The following is an 18,681-nucleotide window of genomic DNA, read 5'->3' as shown; positions in this document are numbered from 1 at the left end:
AATATTGCATCATGCCATATCACCTGTTTACATTTATTATAATGACACTGCAGATAAAAACAGTATTTCTGTTCAGCTTGGTTCATCTGAAAAGCAAAATTCCTTGTATAATTCATGGCAGACTATTGGAACATTAATATTTTTATCATTCAAGCTTCAGTTGTGCAGATCCTCCAGAGTTCAACGGACACATGTTTGGACGATAAAATGGCAGATCTGGCTACATGCTCTCAGCCTTATTGCCAGGAACTCCATACACCCTTAACGTTGTTGCTGTCTGAAAACGAGCGTGATGTCAGTCACGCGCTGTCCTTACTTTCTTCTGCTGCTTCCAAATCACAGGAGTTCAGAGAGAAGGTGAGCAGTAATAATACCAGGGGCAAAAGTTTCTTCCATGATCTGGAAATATGATATGTTATTAAACATTTTATTTTGTAATGCAGCAATCTAACCTAGGGGAGATGTAGCTCAAAATCACTGAGGGCTGTTGTTTTTATATGATTACATTCATTTGATTTATACCAAACCTGTCAAATCTACATCCCAACTGTACTAGTCAATTGTTAAAGTGAAGCTTCATCTGTGCTTAGCAGTGTGACACTGTTACTTAAACCATACATGTATTTTCCTTGTACACTGCGCAGCTGCAGAGTGTGATAAATGCCTGCCTAAATCAACCAAATTGGTTTTGCCTTAAAACTAGGGATGTGCAGGCTCGGATAGGTTCGAGTTTGCACGTGGAGTTCGGATTTTTCCCTCCAAAAAAACGGAACTCAGAACGAGGCAAAACGTCATCTTACATGGACGAACATCATCATTCCTGGTCTTTTGTCCAGGAATGATGATGTTCGTCCATGTAAGATGACGTTTTGCCTCGTTCTGAGTTCCGTTTTTTTGGAGGGAAAAATCCGAACTCCACGTGCAAACTCGAACCTATCCGAGCCTGCACATCCCTACTTAAAACACAATGCCCACTTTCCCAATTAAGTTACTATGGGGTCTATTTACTAAGCAGCGTTCGGAGACAGAGTGAAAAGTGATAAGAAAGTGATAAGGTGCCAGCCAATCAGCTCCCAACTGTAATTTTTCAAACACAGCCTGTGAGATGACAGTTGGGAGCTGATTGGCTGGCACCTTATCACTTTCTTATCACTTTTCACTCTGTCTCTTAAAACTACTTAGTAAATAGACCCCTATGGCACTTATTCTGAGTCTCACACAAAAGCACACGCAGCAGCGTCTCTTGGCAATTGCCCGTTTCAACTTTATGGAAATGAGGCTACAAACTCCATCCCCTCTGTATATCTGTTCGGCCGAGTATGCAAGTTCCGAGATACCCACTGTTAGCTCCCGTGCAATCTGTAATAATGATTGGTGCGTCTTATACGCCACAATCGAAACTATATGAACATCAGTATTGCGTTCGGCTCTTAATTAGGCTCTATATTGCCGAAACCTCTCCAGTTCTAGCATATTGGAACCTATTACATGTACCCCATGGAGTGGTTTGAATACCGAGTCCCATCTATAGAAATCGGGATATGTGCAGTTTGGCTTATATTCAATTTCTTTGTTCCCAAACCATCACTACAAAACATGTGGCTTTGCCAAACCACCCTTAGGACATTTCCCCTTAAGCTTATCTAAACACTGTATAACATGATACAATATCAAAATGGAGGGAGTAGTAACCAGCGCTGCACCTGGGTGTGTATTTTGGTATGTGTGGTTTGGCTGTGTCCTCCTGTGTAAATCAACCGATTGTATTCTGTTGTGGGTATAACTTAAAATATATTTGTGTACGTAAATAATGATGAGAGTCTGGTAAGTGTGCTAAATAAATAACCAAGTTTATTGTTGTACAATAAAAAGAGACACGACAATGGTTCTGTATAACAATAAGGGGCCTATTCATCATCACTTCATTTCTACCAATTGTAGAAATTAAGTTATCGGGCCATTCATCAAGAAGGTAAAGCAGAAGATATCACAGATATCTCCTACTTACCTTCCTATGCGGAATGGCTTGCTGTCCCTATACACTAGTATGGGGACAGAATTCATCAAGCTTTTCGGAGCTTGAGTGCGGGAATATGCGCCATCTTCAGATTGCGTCTGCTCCCGCTTGTAGATCGCAACCCGCTCTGGACGTCGGGGCTCTTGTGTCAATGCTCAGAAAGGAGAGGGTGAAGCTGCTCGTGGGGACAACTGATTTTCAGATCAGCTGTCTTCGCGCCAGAGCAATGATGAAATGCTCTGGCGTCCGCGGTGAGTTAGAATGTTAATTATCGGGGTATGTTTGGACCCTGATAATTAACATCATTAATAGACCCATAAATGAGAGCAGTGGAGGAGTATGATTGGTTTTGGAGCACCCTACAGTAGTTTTCAGAGTAGTTGCCTGGGATGTAAGTCGGCTCCTTTAGGAATCCTCTTTCCCTTTGATACTTTGTATCTACACTATCCAATACACTTGTAGTGTGACAACTGAGGGGGTGGCCCTTCCTTATGATATATTGTATTGTATGTTTCCATGAGTAAGTGCGATGGCTGTGCATCTGTGGGGGTTCTACAGTGGCGGTGTCCTGCACCGATACGATCTTACTGATCAGTTGCAGGGACCTAAGCCTCTGTACTCCCTGCAGTGCTCAGGTGGCCAAGTCAACAAGGCTGCTACACTCCTTAGGGTCGTCATCACTGGTTACTCAGTGGTCCTGGTGTTAAAACTGTGACCGGAACCCCATGAGCCCGTTAGGTTCTCCTGTGGCAGCAAGTGCTGGTAATGCCGGTGGCAAAGGTGGATAAAGGCTGGGTCTCTCAGCAGTGTGTGTGAATGCAGAGCTCGTGTAAGCAGAGGCAGCGGGGCATGATCAAAATGAAGGAAAAAAAGGAGTATACTTATGGTCCGTGCAACCAATGGGAGAGCGGGTGTGTATGTGTGTTAGCAGTGTTGCCATGGTGATACAATATCAGTATGGAGATAACTTATGTAGGCTTTATCTCTAAATTTATGGGGTACATCGGACACAATTAAGGGTTGAATTCCTGTAAAGTACACAGCTGTGTAACATTGTGGACTGCTAAGACTACATGTACACATCAAAGATAACTAATAAAATGAGTTGAAAGTTACTTTTTACACAGTCTGGCAACATCTTACATAAAAACCTGTATAATAGAATTGTGAAAAATATCAAGTAAACTGTGAATTGTAGTGTGTTTTTGCAGTATGGTGGAAGAGTTATCATAAAAAGGTGCTTTTATATATTCAGTTCCATAAAAAGATAATTAAAACATCATTGAAAACATAATAATAAAAAGAAAAAAAAGTCAAAAAATAAAATGTAAATGAGAGCTACTAAAGTTTGTCAATAGTTTTGTGAGGTTTAATTAAGACACAGAATGGGCTCAGATCAAGCAGGAATAAAGTGGAGCAAGAGTGTACATGCGTTTTAATTTTTAAATTAATTGAACTAAAGCAATACAAATTGTCAGTCATTACATTTTCATATGCAACTAACTGATGTGTTTTTCAGGCCCTGATATACTATTGTGAGGCATTGACTCAGCCTAAAGTTCAGCTGCAGAAGGCTGCCTGCCTGGCTGTCCGATGCCTTCAGGTGAGTGCTTTACTTTCCCCTCTGAACTACAAGACAGATAGACCGGTTCTATGTACAGTTTTGTGTCTTGGCAGAGCTTTCCAGTATTAGAACCATAACTATACTGGTGTTTGAAGAACCACACAATGACCCTAAGGGAAGAATAAACTGTGTTTACAAGTAGTGGTTATCGTCAATCTGTTTACATAGAAATATTTAGTCAAATATTTTGGCATCAGTTAGTCTGTACAGGGGACAAGTTTAGTATGTTCACGTATAAGACAGAACATAAATCTTTTTCATGTTGTTGCTTCTGAATGTTGCTGAAGTTATAGTGACAGGTTTACACTAAATTTGCAAATGCACTGATTTATTTGTGACCTGTCCTGTAAATATAGCACTGAAAGGATGACTCCTCTCTCTCTCTCTTTAGAGTGGGAGGTTATAAAGTGATGACTAATCCCTGAAGCATGATTTATTTCAATGCAAGAGACGAACAAAACCTGTCTAAAAATTGTCTTAAGGATGACATTTGTTACCTTTTATTATTGTTATTATAAACTTTTATTTAGTTTCAGCATATTCAGCAGTTTATACAGCTCCAACATATTCAGCGGTTTATACAGCTCCAACATATTCAGCGGTTTATACAGCTCCAACATATTCAGCGGTTTATACAGCTTCAACATATTCAGCGGTTTATACAGTGCCAACATATTCAGCGGTTTATACAGCTCCAACATATTCAGCGGTTTATACAGCTCCAACATATTCAGCGGTTTATACAGCTCCAACATATTCAGCGGTTTATACAGCTCCAACATATTCAGCGGTTTATACAGCTCCAACATATTCAGCGGCTTATACAGCTCCAACATAGTCAGCGGTTTATACAGCTCCAACATATTCAGCGGCTTATACAGCTCCAACATAGTCAGCGGTTTATACAGCTCCAACATATTCAGCGGTTTATACAGCGCCAACATATTCAGCGGTTTATACAGCCCCAACATAGTCAGCGGCTTATACAGCTCCAACATATTCAGCGGTTTATACAGCTCCAACATATTCAGCGGTTTATACAGCTCCAACATATTCAGCGGTTTATACAGCTCCAACATATTTAGCGGTTTATACAGCTCCAACATATTCAGCGGTTTATACAGCTCCAACATATTCAGCGGTTTATACAGCTCCAACATATTCAGCGGTTTATACAGCTCCAACATATTCAGCGGTTTATACAGCTCCAACATATTCAGCGGTTTATACAGCTCCAACATATTCAGCGGTTTATACAGCCCCAACATAGTCAGCGGTTTATACAGCCCCAACATATTCAGCGGTTTATACAGCCCCAACATATTCAGCGGTTTATACAGCCCCAACATATTCAGCGGTTTATACAGCTCCAACATATTCAGCGGTTTATACAGCTCCAACATATTCAGCGGTTTATACAGCTCCAACATATTCAGCGGTTTATACAGCGCCAACATATTCAGCGGTTTATACAGCGCCAACATATTCAGCAGTTTATACAGCTCCAACATGTTCAGCGGTTTATACAGCTCCAACATATTCAGCAGGAAAACACTGAGGGAAATTAAATTTTCCGCAATGTGCTGCCATGATGTCCGACGGCGCACATTAGCTTTTATTATGGTAAGCAATCTTTAATAATTTTCCTGTGCACAGCTATTGGGTGCTGTCACAACCGGACGCCTGGCTGCTCGATGAAAGTGTCCATCACTTATCTTTCATATCAGCAGCTGGGTGACGGGTTCCCACCGTGGCACGGCCATCCTGCTGCTGCTTCTTTCCTTCTAGGTCTCTGTTCTCTGTAGTTGCTGGCACTTCCCCAAGAGGCTTCTCAGAGCTCAGTTTAAACTTGTGGTCACATGACCACCAGGTACCATATTTGAAATTGTAGTTGCCTATATAAGCTCACTGTGTGCACTATTTGGTTCTAGAGTATTATGGTGCATACACACGGTCAGATTTTTCTTCAGATCTGAACGATAACGATTTTAAAAATCGTTCATATCTGAAGGAATAATCTGACATATCTGACATGTTTGTCAGATGAACAATGCGCGCTCCCGCTTGTCAGATAACGATATCTGACATCTGATGTGTTTGCAGTCAGATTTGGACGATTACATTCATTTTAATACAGGCAAAAATTGTTCAAATCGTTGGCAAATGGTTCAATCGCTCATGTGACATATCTGACTGTGTGTATGCACCAGTAGTATTAGGTCTAATCCCTAGCTCCAGGTGGTGATATATTGTGCCTGTCTTATTGTGTACTAAATTACTGCATGTTTAACCATTAATGAACCAGAACAATACAACAAACCCTAAAACAAATTGTGCCTAGGCAGCCTCGATATAACGCTCTTAAAGTGTATCGCCTATACACCAAATAAATTTCAATATAGAAAAAGTCAAGAAAGGTCCTTTTCTGGGTGCCTATTGGAAACCAAAGATCAGGTTGGCAGTGAAGAAGTTCATATTGAATCTTACCTCTCTTCGAGGTCTCCAACATAGAACATAGGAAAAGTGTAGTATATTTAGTCCTGTAAATTAGAAGAAATCCTCCATGTGCATGTAAATATAAAGTCAATCCTAAAAATCTTCAGTCCCCACACTGTTATAGAGATGGCACTTCATTGAGATGCGCACCCTTTTGGTATAGTACTTACTAGAGTGTAAAAGCACACTTGCATGTAATATGATCTATTCACATTGTCACATGCACATAAATAACCTCCATTGGTTTATAATGCTGTATATGAAATAGAAGAACACAATGCAGAATAATGTGATACCATTTAATAAAAGTTATGCATAATACACTACACATAACTGGGAAATAGATGAATGGCCTCCTACTAGACAGATGGAAATCAAAAGCCTTGAGCAGTCTTTGAGGAAAAAATCCAGAGCTAAGTCACTAGGTTGGACAGGTAAATGGAAGTCTTCAAGGTCTGTATCCTTCACAAACTGACTCGTTTCGAGGAAAGCTCTTCATCAATGTACTCTTTGATTTCCATCTATCTTTTAGTAGGCCCATTCATGGGTTTCCCTTTTATGTGTATAAGGGGGATACTGTCACTACTAGACAACAGGCTGGTCCACGTGTGTTTCCGTCACCTACCTTTCGTACCTGTAACTGGTTACCAGGTAGCCACCATGGCATTCTGCAGCTTCCATCATTCCCCAGTCTATGGTATGTGGCTACCAATGCTTTCCCCTAGGGATGGGTGCATAGCTCAATGCGAAGTTTAAACTTGTGGTTACATATGCCAGATTACTTTGTGCACCATTCTGCAATGTAATAGATTGAATTCTTAGCTCCACTGTCTGTTATATTGTACCTGTATTTTTGTGCATGAGATCTCTGCCTGTTTAACCGATAAGAAACCAGTGCCTGTGCCCCTAATCTCTGCTTAAACTGTTAATGTGAACGTGCCTGTGACTGCTTTCTTTTACCTGTTGCAACACATTTGCCTGTGACCCTGGCTTTTAGCTTGTTTAGTTACGCAACTGCCTTATGACTTGATACTTCACCTCCATATTCAACAAGCAAATCCTAGATAGTCACATTAGGGAACAGAAAGAGGGCTGTGACCTGCAGGCTTGCATCAGCCAAGCTTATACTGCCTTCTGCGGTCGACCTTGTAGGACGAGGGCTCATTAGTCTCCATGCCTTTACCCTATTAGCTCAGACTCTAATAAGTGGCAGACTCCATTTATTTAGCCTGTATTAGTTGTAAAAAAATTAGCAAAGATACACATCAGAGGATTGAATTGTCCCTATTGTATGTGTATTTGGAAATCATCATTCTACAGATGCACCCAGGTATTATGTTGCATCATAGCATTATCTCTCACGCCACGCATGGCGCGCCACACACCACGTCATGATTCGCGCCACAAAGAAAATTTAGTAATGTAGCATAGCGTAACGCTGGAAAAAAGTCATTACGTGTAATACAACTTTTTGCCCACCAGGTGTCACTTTTCCTAAACTACATAGGGCATGCGTCTGATTTCCAATGTATGTTCTGTATAACCGCCCGATGATTGATTGACAGAAGCGTTGATTCGGTACACTATACAGTATTACAGCGTTTTCCACATGGAATCAGGAATGTATAATAAAGCGGTAGAAGAATGTCTAATAAAGTTTGAAATCATTAAGCTCTGTATTACACACTGACTGTGCGGTTGAAATCACACTTGCACAAATGTAAATACTGTCGACACTGTTCCAGACTTAGACATTATAGTGGTTTCATTACTTTACAAACTACAGAACTCTGTAATGGGTGAAGCGTGTAGCCTAGCGGTCTAATGCCTAGTCTCATCACTTCTCCCTTCTTCTTGTTCCGTGGGTTCGAGACCTTGAAAATATGTTTTTTTTATTATTTTTAAAATCTTCACTTAAAATATTCAGTATTCAATACAGTACATGTGGAGAGCATGCCCAGTTCTTCGGGAGTCAAACAGCGAAAGTTGGATTTTTTTTATTAGTGTACATACTGTACTGTACCTTAGAACGCAAACTTGCGTCAGTGCCGGCGCTGTCCCAGACTTGGACACTATAGTGATTTTTTATGACCAGCAACTGGTAGTGGGCTCTGTTTTAGAGAGAGGGCTCTGCATTACAAACTGGCTGTGCATTTAAACCGCAAAATTGTGTCAATGTTAGCGTGGTTGGTGCATGCCCAGTGGAGGGGTTACAATGACAATGGAATGTGTGCTGCATGCCCAGTGGAGCCAAGCCATAAACCAAGTAGCGCTATGCCATGGTGCATGCCCAGTTGTCTGCATTCCTACAGTACAGTACTGTTGAATTTTCACACTTGTGCCATTCTGCACTGTCCCAGACTTACAGTATACACATAAGTTATTTAATGACTTCAGAAAGTGCTACAGTAGCGGGCTTTGTTTGGGAGAGAAGTCTCTGTATTACAAACTGACTGTGCATTAGAGCGCAAACTTGCATCAATGTCCATGCTGTCCCAGACTTGGAAACTTTAGTGATGTTATGAGTTCAGTAACTGATAGTTGGCTCTGTTTGTGAGAGAGGTCTCTGCATTACAAACTGACTGTGCATTTAAACCGCAAAATTGCGTCAATGTCTGCACAGTTGGCGCTGTGGTGACTGTTAGCCAGCTCCGAGGGGTTAAGGTACAAATGGGATCCCTGGCGCGTGCCCAGTGGAGGGGTTGCAATGCATTGCCAGTGGCGCTGTGCCATAGCCATACCCTTGTAGCGCTATGCCATGGCGTACAGTATGGAAGATCATACAGTAGTGGGTCATGATTCACACACAGTGAAAGTGGGATCTCCGTATTACACACTGACTGTGTAATAATAATAATAAAAAATAAAAAGTGTAATGTTGACTGTCTAATAATAATAAAAAAAAAAGTTTAACCTTCCAGGTTTCGAACCCGGAACCAAGTTGTACAGACGTCTGCAATGTAGAAGTTAGATTTCTTACCTCTACACTATAGCCGTCTGATTAGTTTATTGTATGGTACTGTAGATGTCCCATAAAGTACTGTAGAGGACAGATGCAATTCTTACTAGGAGAGACTTGTGGGCAAGGGGTTATGTGATCCGCCTTGCTTACACTTCTCTCCTTCTGTTCGAGACCTTGATAATTTATTTATTTTTTATTTATTTTTTTAAATGTTCACTATAGTACTGTAGTTCAGTATTGTTATCCAACCCTTACAAAACTCAATACATTATACTGTATGTACTGTAGATGTGCCCAGCTACAGTACTGTAGTTTGTTGCTCCATACGCCATATACAGTAGCGCATTGCTAGTCGCACGCTACACTGTGGCGTATTGAGTCTCATAGCACTGCGAATGCCCAGTTGTCTGTATTATTGTAAGTACAATACTGTCGGCACTGTCCCGGACTTAGACATTGTAGTGATTCCATGACTCTAGGAACTACAGTAGATGCAGTAGTCTAGGGGGCTAATGCCTAGCCCTACTGCATCTACCATTTTCTTGTCCCGCTGGCCCGAGACCTTTAAAATATATACTGTATAATTTTATTTTGTTTTAAATCTTCACTAATACATTATCCAGAAATTCTGGCATTTCTATGCCACAGTACTTTATGACAAAAGAGTGTAACCTTGACTGTGTAATAATAATAATAAAAAATAAAAAGTGTAACCTTCCATGTTTCGAACCCGCAAAAGGGTTGTACAAGCGACGTAATGTATTGGTTTGATTATTTACCATTACACTACAGCCGCCTTGCAATACCAAGGTTGCACCTGGCTTGAGTGTGTCCTACAATACTGTACGTCATCGTATCTCAGGCGCATGCCCAGATCCATACCCATGTAGCGCTATGCCATGGCGTATGGAAGATCACAACACTGCGCATGCCCAGTGGGTCGCGAGTCCAATGCAGCTAAAGTGGGATGTCTTGCTCTGACAGGCTTGTGGACGAGCGGTTACTTGTTCCGTCTCTCTACCTGCCTGTCCAGCCTGTTCTAGACCTTAATAATTTTTATTTTTTTTATTTCTTCGCTACTTTTGTTCAGTATTGTTATCCAACCCTTACTAAACTCAGTACATTTTATATATTAGGGGGTACATTTACTAAGATGGGAGTTCTATTAAGAAGTGATGTTGCCCATAGCAACCAATCAGATTCCAGGTATTATCTTCTAGAAGGTGCTACTGTAGATAAACGAGAAGTAGAATCTGATTGGTTGCTATGGGCAACATACAGTACTGTAACTTCTTAAATAGAACTCCCATCTTAGTAAATTTACCCCTACATGTTTAACTTTGTCCCGCAAATTTTTTTTCTTCCGCCCCCAAATGAAAGTGAATTTTTGGGGTGTTCTGACTGTCAGTGTTGTTTTTTAAAAAAAATTTACGCAGTTTACAGTACCTTTAGGGGACTGTCTGAAGGCTGCACGTTGAAGGCTTCCCGCAACATTGCACCCCAATTCACCACTTTTTTCCGCCTGCTATTCATACAGTAGGCAAAACTTTTTCGCATACTGTCTTACTGTACATTGCATTGACTTCCCACCTAGGCGGAAAGTCTTTCAAATTGAATACGACGATAATTTTCCGCCTGGCGAAATGACGTAATCGGCTAAACTTTTTTTAGCCGATCACGTCTTTTCGCTCCAATGGGTCTATTTACTGTACTAAGCAGTGTTAGGAGACAGAGTGAAAAGTGAAAAGAAAGTGAAAAGGTGCCAACCAATCTGCTCCCAACTGTCATCTCACAGGCTGTGTTTGAAAAATTACAGTTGGGAGCTGATTGGCTGGCACCTTATCACTTTTTTTATCACTTTTCACTCTGTCTCCTAACACTGCTTAGTACAGTAAATAGACCCCTTGGAGTGAAAAGACGAGATCGGCTAAAATAAAGTAAATAGACCCCTTAATTGAATACGGTCCTCAGTGTGTACAGTACTGTATGTCTACTGTACTGTATACTACTCTAGGTGCCGGGCAGCCGTGCAATCACTGGGACGGGCAACAGGGATACTGTACAGTATATGACTCTGGGCAGCAACCCCCATCGGCCGGCGCACCCCTGGTGAGTGAAATCCTGGCCATTAGGAAGATACGCCCCTGCATCTGTGTGTTATTGACTTTTTGTACCTTTTTAATGACAGATGCACGTGTTGGGTCTCAGACGCACTTAAAGACTGAATTACATACAGTAAAAACACCAATTTTATAAATTAATGACAATTTTTATTTAACCTAACATACTGTACAGAGGGGATGAACTTCTTTAGCTCTTTTGCTTTCCACCCCCATAGTCCTCTACTGTCCCCCGCTTCTTTCTTCTGCCGCTGGCACGTCCTGGTGTTCCAAGCTGGACACGGACATGACTACTGTACAGTACCTAGGAGGAAGGAGATGACGTGAGAACAGTCCTTCCTCAATGCCGACCAATACGCCCTTCCGGACCAAGGACTACACAAAAAGATTAGGCTTGTAAGTTAAAATCATCACTGGCACTTTTGGCTACAGATCTAGAGTTTCACCTATACCAGGTGCATACTCTACCTTGCATCGGAGTGCAAGGTCCACTGTACACCCTGAAGAAAGGAGGATAGGCAGAGACGAACAGACAGTAAAAGACAGACACACAGGTACAGTACTCACCGGAGATACTCTTGTTCTTGGTCCCGCTCAATCCCACACAGAGGTTCCTGTAGGAGAGAGAATATGCCATGCAAGGCCCTTTCCTGCTCTAATAGTGTGCCACTCTAATCTACTGTAACATTAATATCAGCCTTACTGTATCTCACCTGCCTAACAAACTACAGTATTAATGTACAGTACAGTTGGCCTCACAGAGGGCCTACCTGTTAAGGTGGAAGAGGCTTTTGGGGGGAACTTCTTTAGCTCTTTTGCTTTCCACCCTTTTAGTCCTCTCCTGTCCTCCTCTTCTTTCTTCACACGGGTCTTCCTCTCTTCAGACCTGTTGGTCTACTGTAGGTTGGGTTTAATGTTCCGTTGGCCTCACATAGGGCCTATCTGTTATGGTGGAAGAGGCTTTTGGGGGGAACTTCTTTAGCTCTTTTGCTTTCCACCCCTTTAGTCCTCTCCTGTCCTCCGCTTCTTTCTTCTGCCGCTGCCACGTCCTGGCCAGCGGCGGCGCCGGGTCTTCCTGTCTTCTGACAAGTCCCTTCAAGTCATGTTTGCTGATTGAAGATCTGTACTTGTATGTGTGACTGTCCTCCATGCATGTTTCCTTGGCATGCGCAGCACCCCATTCAACATGTCCTTTATCCGGGTAAGTTCTTCTTTTCCAATCCTGAATCTTGTCCGGCATCTTGAGGATATCTTCTCTTAAATTGTTGGGGATTGGCACTTTCTTCCGACTGCCATCAAAGTTCACCCGCTTGGTTCAATTGCAATAGAGGTCGTAGGGCACGTGTTCTTGAAATATTGCTTGTGCATATCGATGCATCTCACAATTGGCAGCTCTGTAAATTTCATTGTCCTTGTCAACGTTGATTACAGCCAGTGGTATATCCGGTAAGGGTGTTCCAAATACAGTGCTGGGGTGCTCAACATGACAGGCGTTCCTGGTGAAAGTACAGGCATGCTTGCATTGTTGATCCTCGATTCTTCAACTGACCATTCAGGCAGGTGATATGATGCCACTGGTGTACTCTCCCACTGAGGCAGGCTGCATGATGGCACTGGTGTCATGTCCAAGTGCTCTGATGCCACTGTAGTGTCCATATCTCTCCAAGTTGAGAGAGGGAGAGAGAAAGAAGGAGAAAGAGAGAGAGAGAAAGGAGAGAGAAAAAGAGAGAGAGAGAAAAGAGAGAGAGAGAAAGAGAAAAAAAAGGAGAGAGAGAGAAAGAGAGACTGACCAGGGAAAAAAAGGAGAGAGATACAGTGCTGTATAAAACAATGTGGTGTACTGTACAGTACTGTACTTACGCGGCATGGAGAGGCCACTGGCGCCAGGTGGTGGTGGTAGGACTGTGGAAAAAAAACAATTTCCATCAAAACCATTTGGAAACAAATAAACTGCATAAATCTTGACCAGAGCCTCCATAACACCAAAAACAAACACAGAAAGAGGGAGAAAAAGAGAGATAAAGAAAGAGAGAGCGAGAAGGAGAAAAAGAGAGAAAAATAAAGAGAGGGAGAGAGAGAAAAAGAGAGAGAGAGAACAATGTACAGTAGTGTGTACTGTACTTACTCCGACAATTCAGCCCACTGGGCCCGGCGGCTGGCGGTTGTGGTGATGGCGGCGGCGGTGATGGCGATGGTGATGAGGGGGCTTCTCACCCTGTGGGGAAAAATACATGTCGCCATTAAGGAGAATTTGAAAACAAGAGTTCAGACCTCTATTCCAAATTGGAGAGGGATTGCGGTACAGTACTGTAGATGGCCTTAGGGAATTAGCTATTGACCATGATAAAAATACAAACCCATACAGTATACTGTAGTACAAAAACTACTGTAGTCTGTGAAGCTGGTATTGGGCCCAACATAAAACAGTATGGTACTGTACTGTATATAAAAAAATATACAGTACAGTAAAGTACTGTATGACCAAGTGGTGCAACGTTATACAGAGGCTCTGTGGGCGGCACTGTCGCCACCCCACGAGCTGTACTTTTGCACCCTGCTGCCAGAATTGCTGGCCTTTGCATACTTTGGATGCTACTGTATACTGTAGGCAAACCCTGGCGTTTAAAATTTTTTAGGGGGTCTACAGTATTTACTGTACTAAGCACTGTTAGGAGACAGAGGGCCCCATTTACAAACTAAATATAACCCCTTTAGCGCTCGCTAACAGAGTTATACCATCTTCCTGTATTTAGCACGCAGCGGTAATCTTAGATTACCGCTGTTTGTACAGCATCGCTCTCGCCATCTAAAAGATGGCGAGAGCGATGTGGGCCCCATTGCCGGCAATGGAGCGCCGGCGGTGCGTTTCCGGCTTCAACAAAGCCTTCCAGGCACTGCCGGGTCTCCCTGTCATGCACATGCGCGGATGGACCGTCGCGTATGCGCATGACCCTGGAGTCCGTCGCTGGCAGCGTTAGGCTGCCAGCAACCCAGCGGAGGACCTCGCAGAGGACTTCAACTTCGCGGGATCTCGCCGGAGGGGTAAGTATTACTAAATACCAGTGGAATTTTCGTTTGTATCACAGTGATACTAAACGAAAATTCCCGCTGGTATTTCCCTTCGTTTGTAAATGGGGCCCAGAGTGAGAAGTGATAAGATACCAGCCAATCAGCTCCCAAATTTCATTTTTCAAACAGCCTGTGAGATGACAGTTGGGAGCTGATTAGAGACCCCTGAATCTGTCCGTGACGTACAGTAATAATGTCAGACTTAAAGGTGGCAGGCCCAGCACAGATATATAGTGTGTACAGTAGGTTAACATAGATTTGGTCAACAGGCATTAGAATGGTGGATCAATCAACTTGCCTTTTGTTACTGTAGGTTAATTATACAAGCAAGCCATGTCTACCAATAGTGTGTCGCCCTTTAGTCCATGTACAGTACAGTACTGTAGATTTAATCAGCCTGTCAATCAAATGTCTGCCAGTCATGCCAGTGTGTGGTAACAACTGTCAGTCATCGTCAGATACTGTAGTATCCAACACCCTACAGTACAGTGTACAGTAATGTAGAGGATGTCAGAGTCGAGCATTGTACTGTATTTGCTATTGTACAGTATACTGTAATTCATGTGATTATACAGCAATACTGTACTTACTGCGCCTTATACGCCTCTTGATCCGCTCTAGGCGAGGCCGGACCCTCCTCAGCAGGTCTGACCACCTGCACTGCAGGGACCTTACGTCGCGGCACAGGCCGTAGAGCCTGTATATATCCCTGCTGGCATTTCTATATGCGAGCTCTTTGTCTTGGATAGTGGCAAAGGCTTGGTCCCGCCACTTCACCAAGACAAAGAGCTCGCCAGATGAAAACCTCCTTGCCCTTATCGCAGCCATTTTCAATAGCCAGTGACGTACGACGTCTAACGCACGGCGCACGACAACACTAATTCACTCGTTACGGCAGGCATCTGTGATGCACTGTAGTGTAGTCATAACCGTAGTGCAAAGTAGTGTGGGCATCACGGGATTGAAACGTTTCTGAAGTCATGAAATCGCTATTGTGTAACATTCATAGTGGCACACTACAGTAGTTGTCCTAGCAGATGGGGGATGGTCACTTTTCGTATCCATTTTCAGAACAAAGGGCAGAGCTTGACTGCTTACAGTAAATGGATTAACAAAGCATCCTTTATTATGGTAATGAGAGGCTCTTGCTTGCTTTGGGGGAAGGGACCTTGAAGCACTGTGTATGACTCTCGGCCCACTGGGAATGTGCCAGAAATCCCATCGCAACCCTCCTACTGGGCATGCGCCCACCAGAGATGCCATTTCTAATCCATCAGAGATGGCTGACAGCCACCATAGCGTCAACCGTGTAATACAGAGAGCTCTCTCTCATACATATCCCACTACTACCTACTGGATATGAGAAATCACTATAGTGAGCAAGGTTGGAATAGCATCGACATTGTCGCAAGTTTTTTGCGCTTCAAACGCACAGTCAGTTTGTAATACAGAGAGCCTTCTCATAGACAGAGGTCACTCTTAGTTACTGCTCAAAAGACGTCGCTATAGTGTGCAAGGCTTACACCGCATCTACATTGTCGCAAGTTTGCGGTGTAATGCTATTTTGCACTTTAAACGCACAGTCAGTTTGTCATACAGAAATCACTATTGTGTCCAAGTCTAGGACAGCATAGAGAGTGGTGCAAAATTCATGTTTTAAATGCACAATCAGTTTGTAATTTAGAGGCTTCCCTCTCAAACAGAGCGCACTACTGTAGCAGTTTCTGAAGTCATGAAATGACTATTGTGTACAAGTCTTGGACAGCGCAGAGTGGCGCAACGGTGAAAATTCAACAGCATACCATACAGTACTGTAGTAATACAGATAACTGCGCATGCGCAGTGATGATCTTCCATACGCCATGGCATATGGCTTGGCGCCACAGATCCCATTGTAACCCCTCCTCTGGGCATGCACAAGAAATCCCATTGCAACCCCTCGGAGCTGACAGCCACCACAGCGCAGACATTGACAAAAGTTTTGCACTATTTAAACGCACAATCAGTTTATAATGTCTTACTTTTAAGCAGCCTTTTAAACAACAACACTACAGTATTACAGTACAACACTACTACAGTAGTTTCACTATAGTGTCCAGAGCAGACAGTGCCAAAAAATAAAAAAATATTATTTTCCAGGGATCGAACCCGGGACCATAATTCTTCCAAAGTGATCACCTAACCTCTAGCCCACACGCCAGCTACAGTGAACTGCGCAGAGCGGCCTCATCCTTGTGCACTCCTCCCGCTGCTGTTTTTAATTATAAAAAAATTTGTCATACTGTAATTCATCCCATTTCAGTGAAAGCTGTGCGTGCATCTCATTAATCTACAGTATTGATTATACCGTGATAACAACTCAGGCAACTTCTCTACTGTTCAGTTATGTACAATACTGTATGTGCACTGATTTGCATTCTGTTATAAGATCTTACTGTATATACATTATGTGACATTAAAAATATTGGTTGTGCGAACATGCAAATGCTGTGAATGTGATATCCATCCAATTTAAGTTTAACAGTATGGCATTCAGTACAAATTACAACAGTGGAGCACTCGCCACCAAGCGGTTAAGCGCTGTATTACATGCCGTAGCGTATCCTTCGTTGAAGAATACCACGGTACGCCACAAGTCCATGGCGCGACTCAGATGCCTGCACGCCACACCATGAGCAACAAAATAGCTGGGCAGATCTGTATGTACATTACAAAAGGTTAGAGGGACTTTGAAGTACCTAGGTGTTAGGGGCAGGGATCACTAGATAACCCAAGGTACGTTTAGGGTTCATGATTGCACAGACCACACTAAGGGGTATTTTTACTAAAGTGCGGATTTTGAGAAATGGAGTTGTTGCCCATAGCAAACAATCAGATTCTACTTATTTATCTAGCACCTTCTAGAAAATAATAGCTATAATCTGATTGGTTGCTATGGGCAACATCTCAACTTCTAAAAACCTGCACTTTAGTAAATATACCCATAAATGCTAAAATTAAACAATCACCTGGTCAATTGCCAAAACTTCTGTTGGCAGATCTAACCCACACAGTGATCCTGGTAGAAACCAGCACTCCACAACCGAAGTTCTGACCAATGTCAATCAAAGCAGCCAAGTTCCCGAGGGTTGTATGGGACGTATTGAGGCCTTCCCATTGTTTGCTAGGTACCCCCTGTTGTATAGGTTCCACTCATCTGTCTGTTCTCTTACTCACTGGAACAAAAGGAACCAACTAATGTTAATGAAGGGGAGTATGTATAATTATGATAATGACCTGCTCACTCTTTCATACTTTTTACCTGTAAGGCTGCTTTTGGGTAAGTATTCTTCTCCCTGAGATAGGAAGTAACAAAGGATACACTGCCATATATAGGCTTCCTGTAAAAAACGTAATTCACCTAACGACATTTCAGAATAAAAAACATGGTAACATAACTTCATACAATGCACAACTCTCTTAAAGACTATCTCTGAGGTTGGTTTTGCCTTTTAAATTTTTGCTACTTTAAATCTAAAACAAGTGGCATCAATGGGGTTGGTGTCATCCAGTACGCCACTGTGGACTTCTTGCATGTGATGAAGGCATGCGCACACAAAAGGGAACTTGCCTAGTGCCTGGTAGAGTGTCACCCCTGCTCGGTGACACCTTTGTCACCCCCTCGTATAGTGTCACCTAGTGCAATTCACACCTCCCTAGTGACCCCATTGTCTACAACTGAGATCAAAATCATACTGTGGGCCTGATTTAGAGCGCTCGCTCTGAATCAGGGCGTTCCATTTTTGAGAGCGCTCGCTCTGAATCAGGGCGTTCCATTTTTTTTTTTAAAGACGGCCTCCTGGCCGCTCGCATAGCTGTGGGTGACCACCCACAGCTTATGTGAGCGGCCAGATGATGGTCAAGACCATCGCGACCTTCGGGCTTGCGATGAGACCCTTGTGGTAGGGTCTCGTGGCCACAAGCCCCAGTGGACTTCCTGCTCTAATAGAGCCCACAAACGTCAGGAACACCTCCGTTTGCCTAGCCACCCCCCCTGCCCGCCTCCAAAACGGGGCAAGCTGTCAATCACCATCGACAGCTGCCCCGCTTTGGTGCGAGACCCGTAGTGACAGAGCGCCCCTCGCTGGCCGGATCTCGCGCACGCCGGAGCCGGCTCAGGCGTGCGCATGCGCAGTGGGGGACCATAGACCCACTTGTGAGCGCTGTGCACTCGCGAACGGATCTGAATCAGGCCCTGTGTTTCATGCGTACTCCATAGGCCTCTCCCCTGAAATGAGCATACTGCATATATGTGTAATCGTGATATATCCGCAGCCAGAAGAGGAGGATTCTCACTGTAATTTACTACCTAGATCAATCAAAGCATGACATGAAATGGAAGGCAAAAGTGCTT

General features: G+C 43.1%; 1 protein-coding gene across 5 annotated transcripts in view; it reads left to right on the top strand.

Moving 5' to 3' along the window:
• Nucleotides 1–18,681, top strand: part of RIPOR2 (RHO family interacting cell polarization regulator 2) — a 247,787-nt gene that overhangs the window by 207,699 nt on the left and 21,407 nt on the right. For all 5 annotated transcript variants that reach the window (XM_088475871.1, XM_088475872.1, XM_088475873.1 and 2 more), the window contains 2 exons: nt 155–357; nt 3,537–3,620. In XM_088475871.1, the coding sequence (XP_088331997.1) occupies nt 155–357; nt 3,537–3,620 (287 nt within the window). The remainder of the gene's footprint in view (nt 1–154; nt 358–3,536; nt 3,621–18,681) is intronic.

Source organism: Taudactylus pleione, unplaced genomic scaffold (assembly GCF_031769625.1).
Source record: "Taudactylus pleione unplaced genomic scaffold, aTauple2 ptg000179l, whole genome shotgun sequence".
NCBI classification, from domain to species: Eukaryota; Metazoa; Chordata; class Amphibia; order Anura; family Myobatrachidae; genus Taudactylus; species Taudactylus pleione.
The sequence above is the reverse complement of the archived record's forward strand: the minus strand, read 5'-3'. Positions and strand labels throughout refer to the sequence as shown.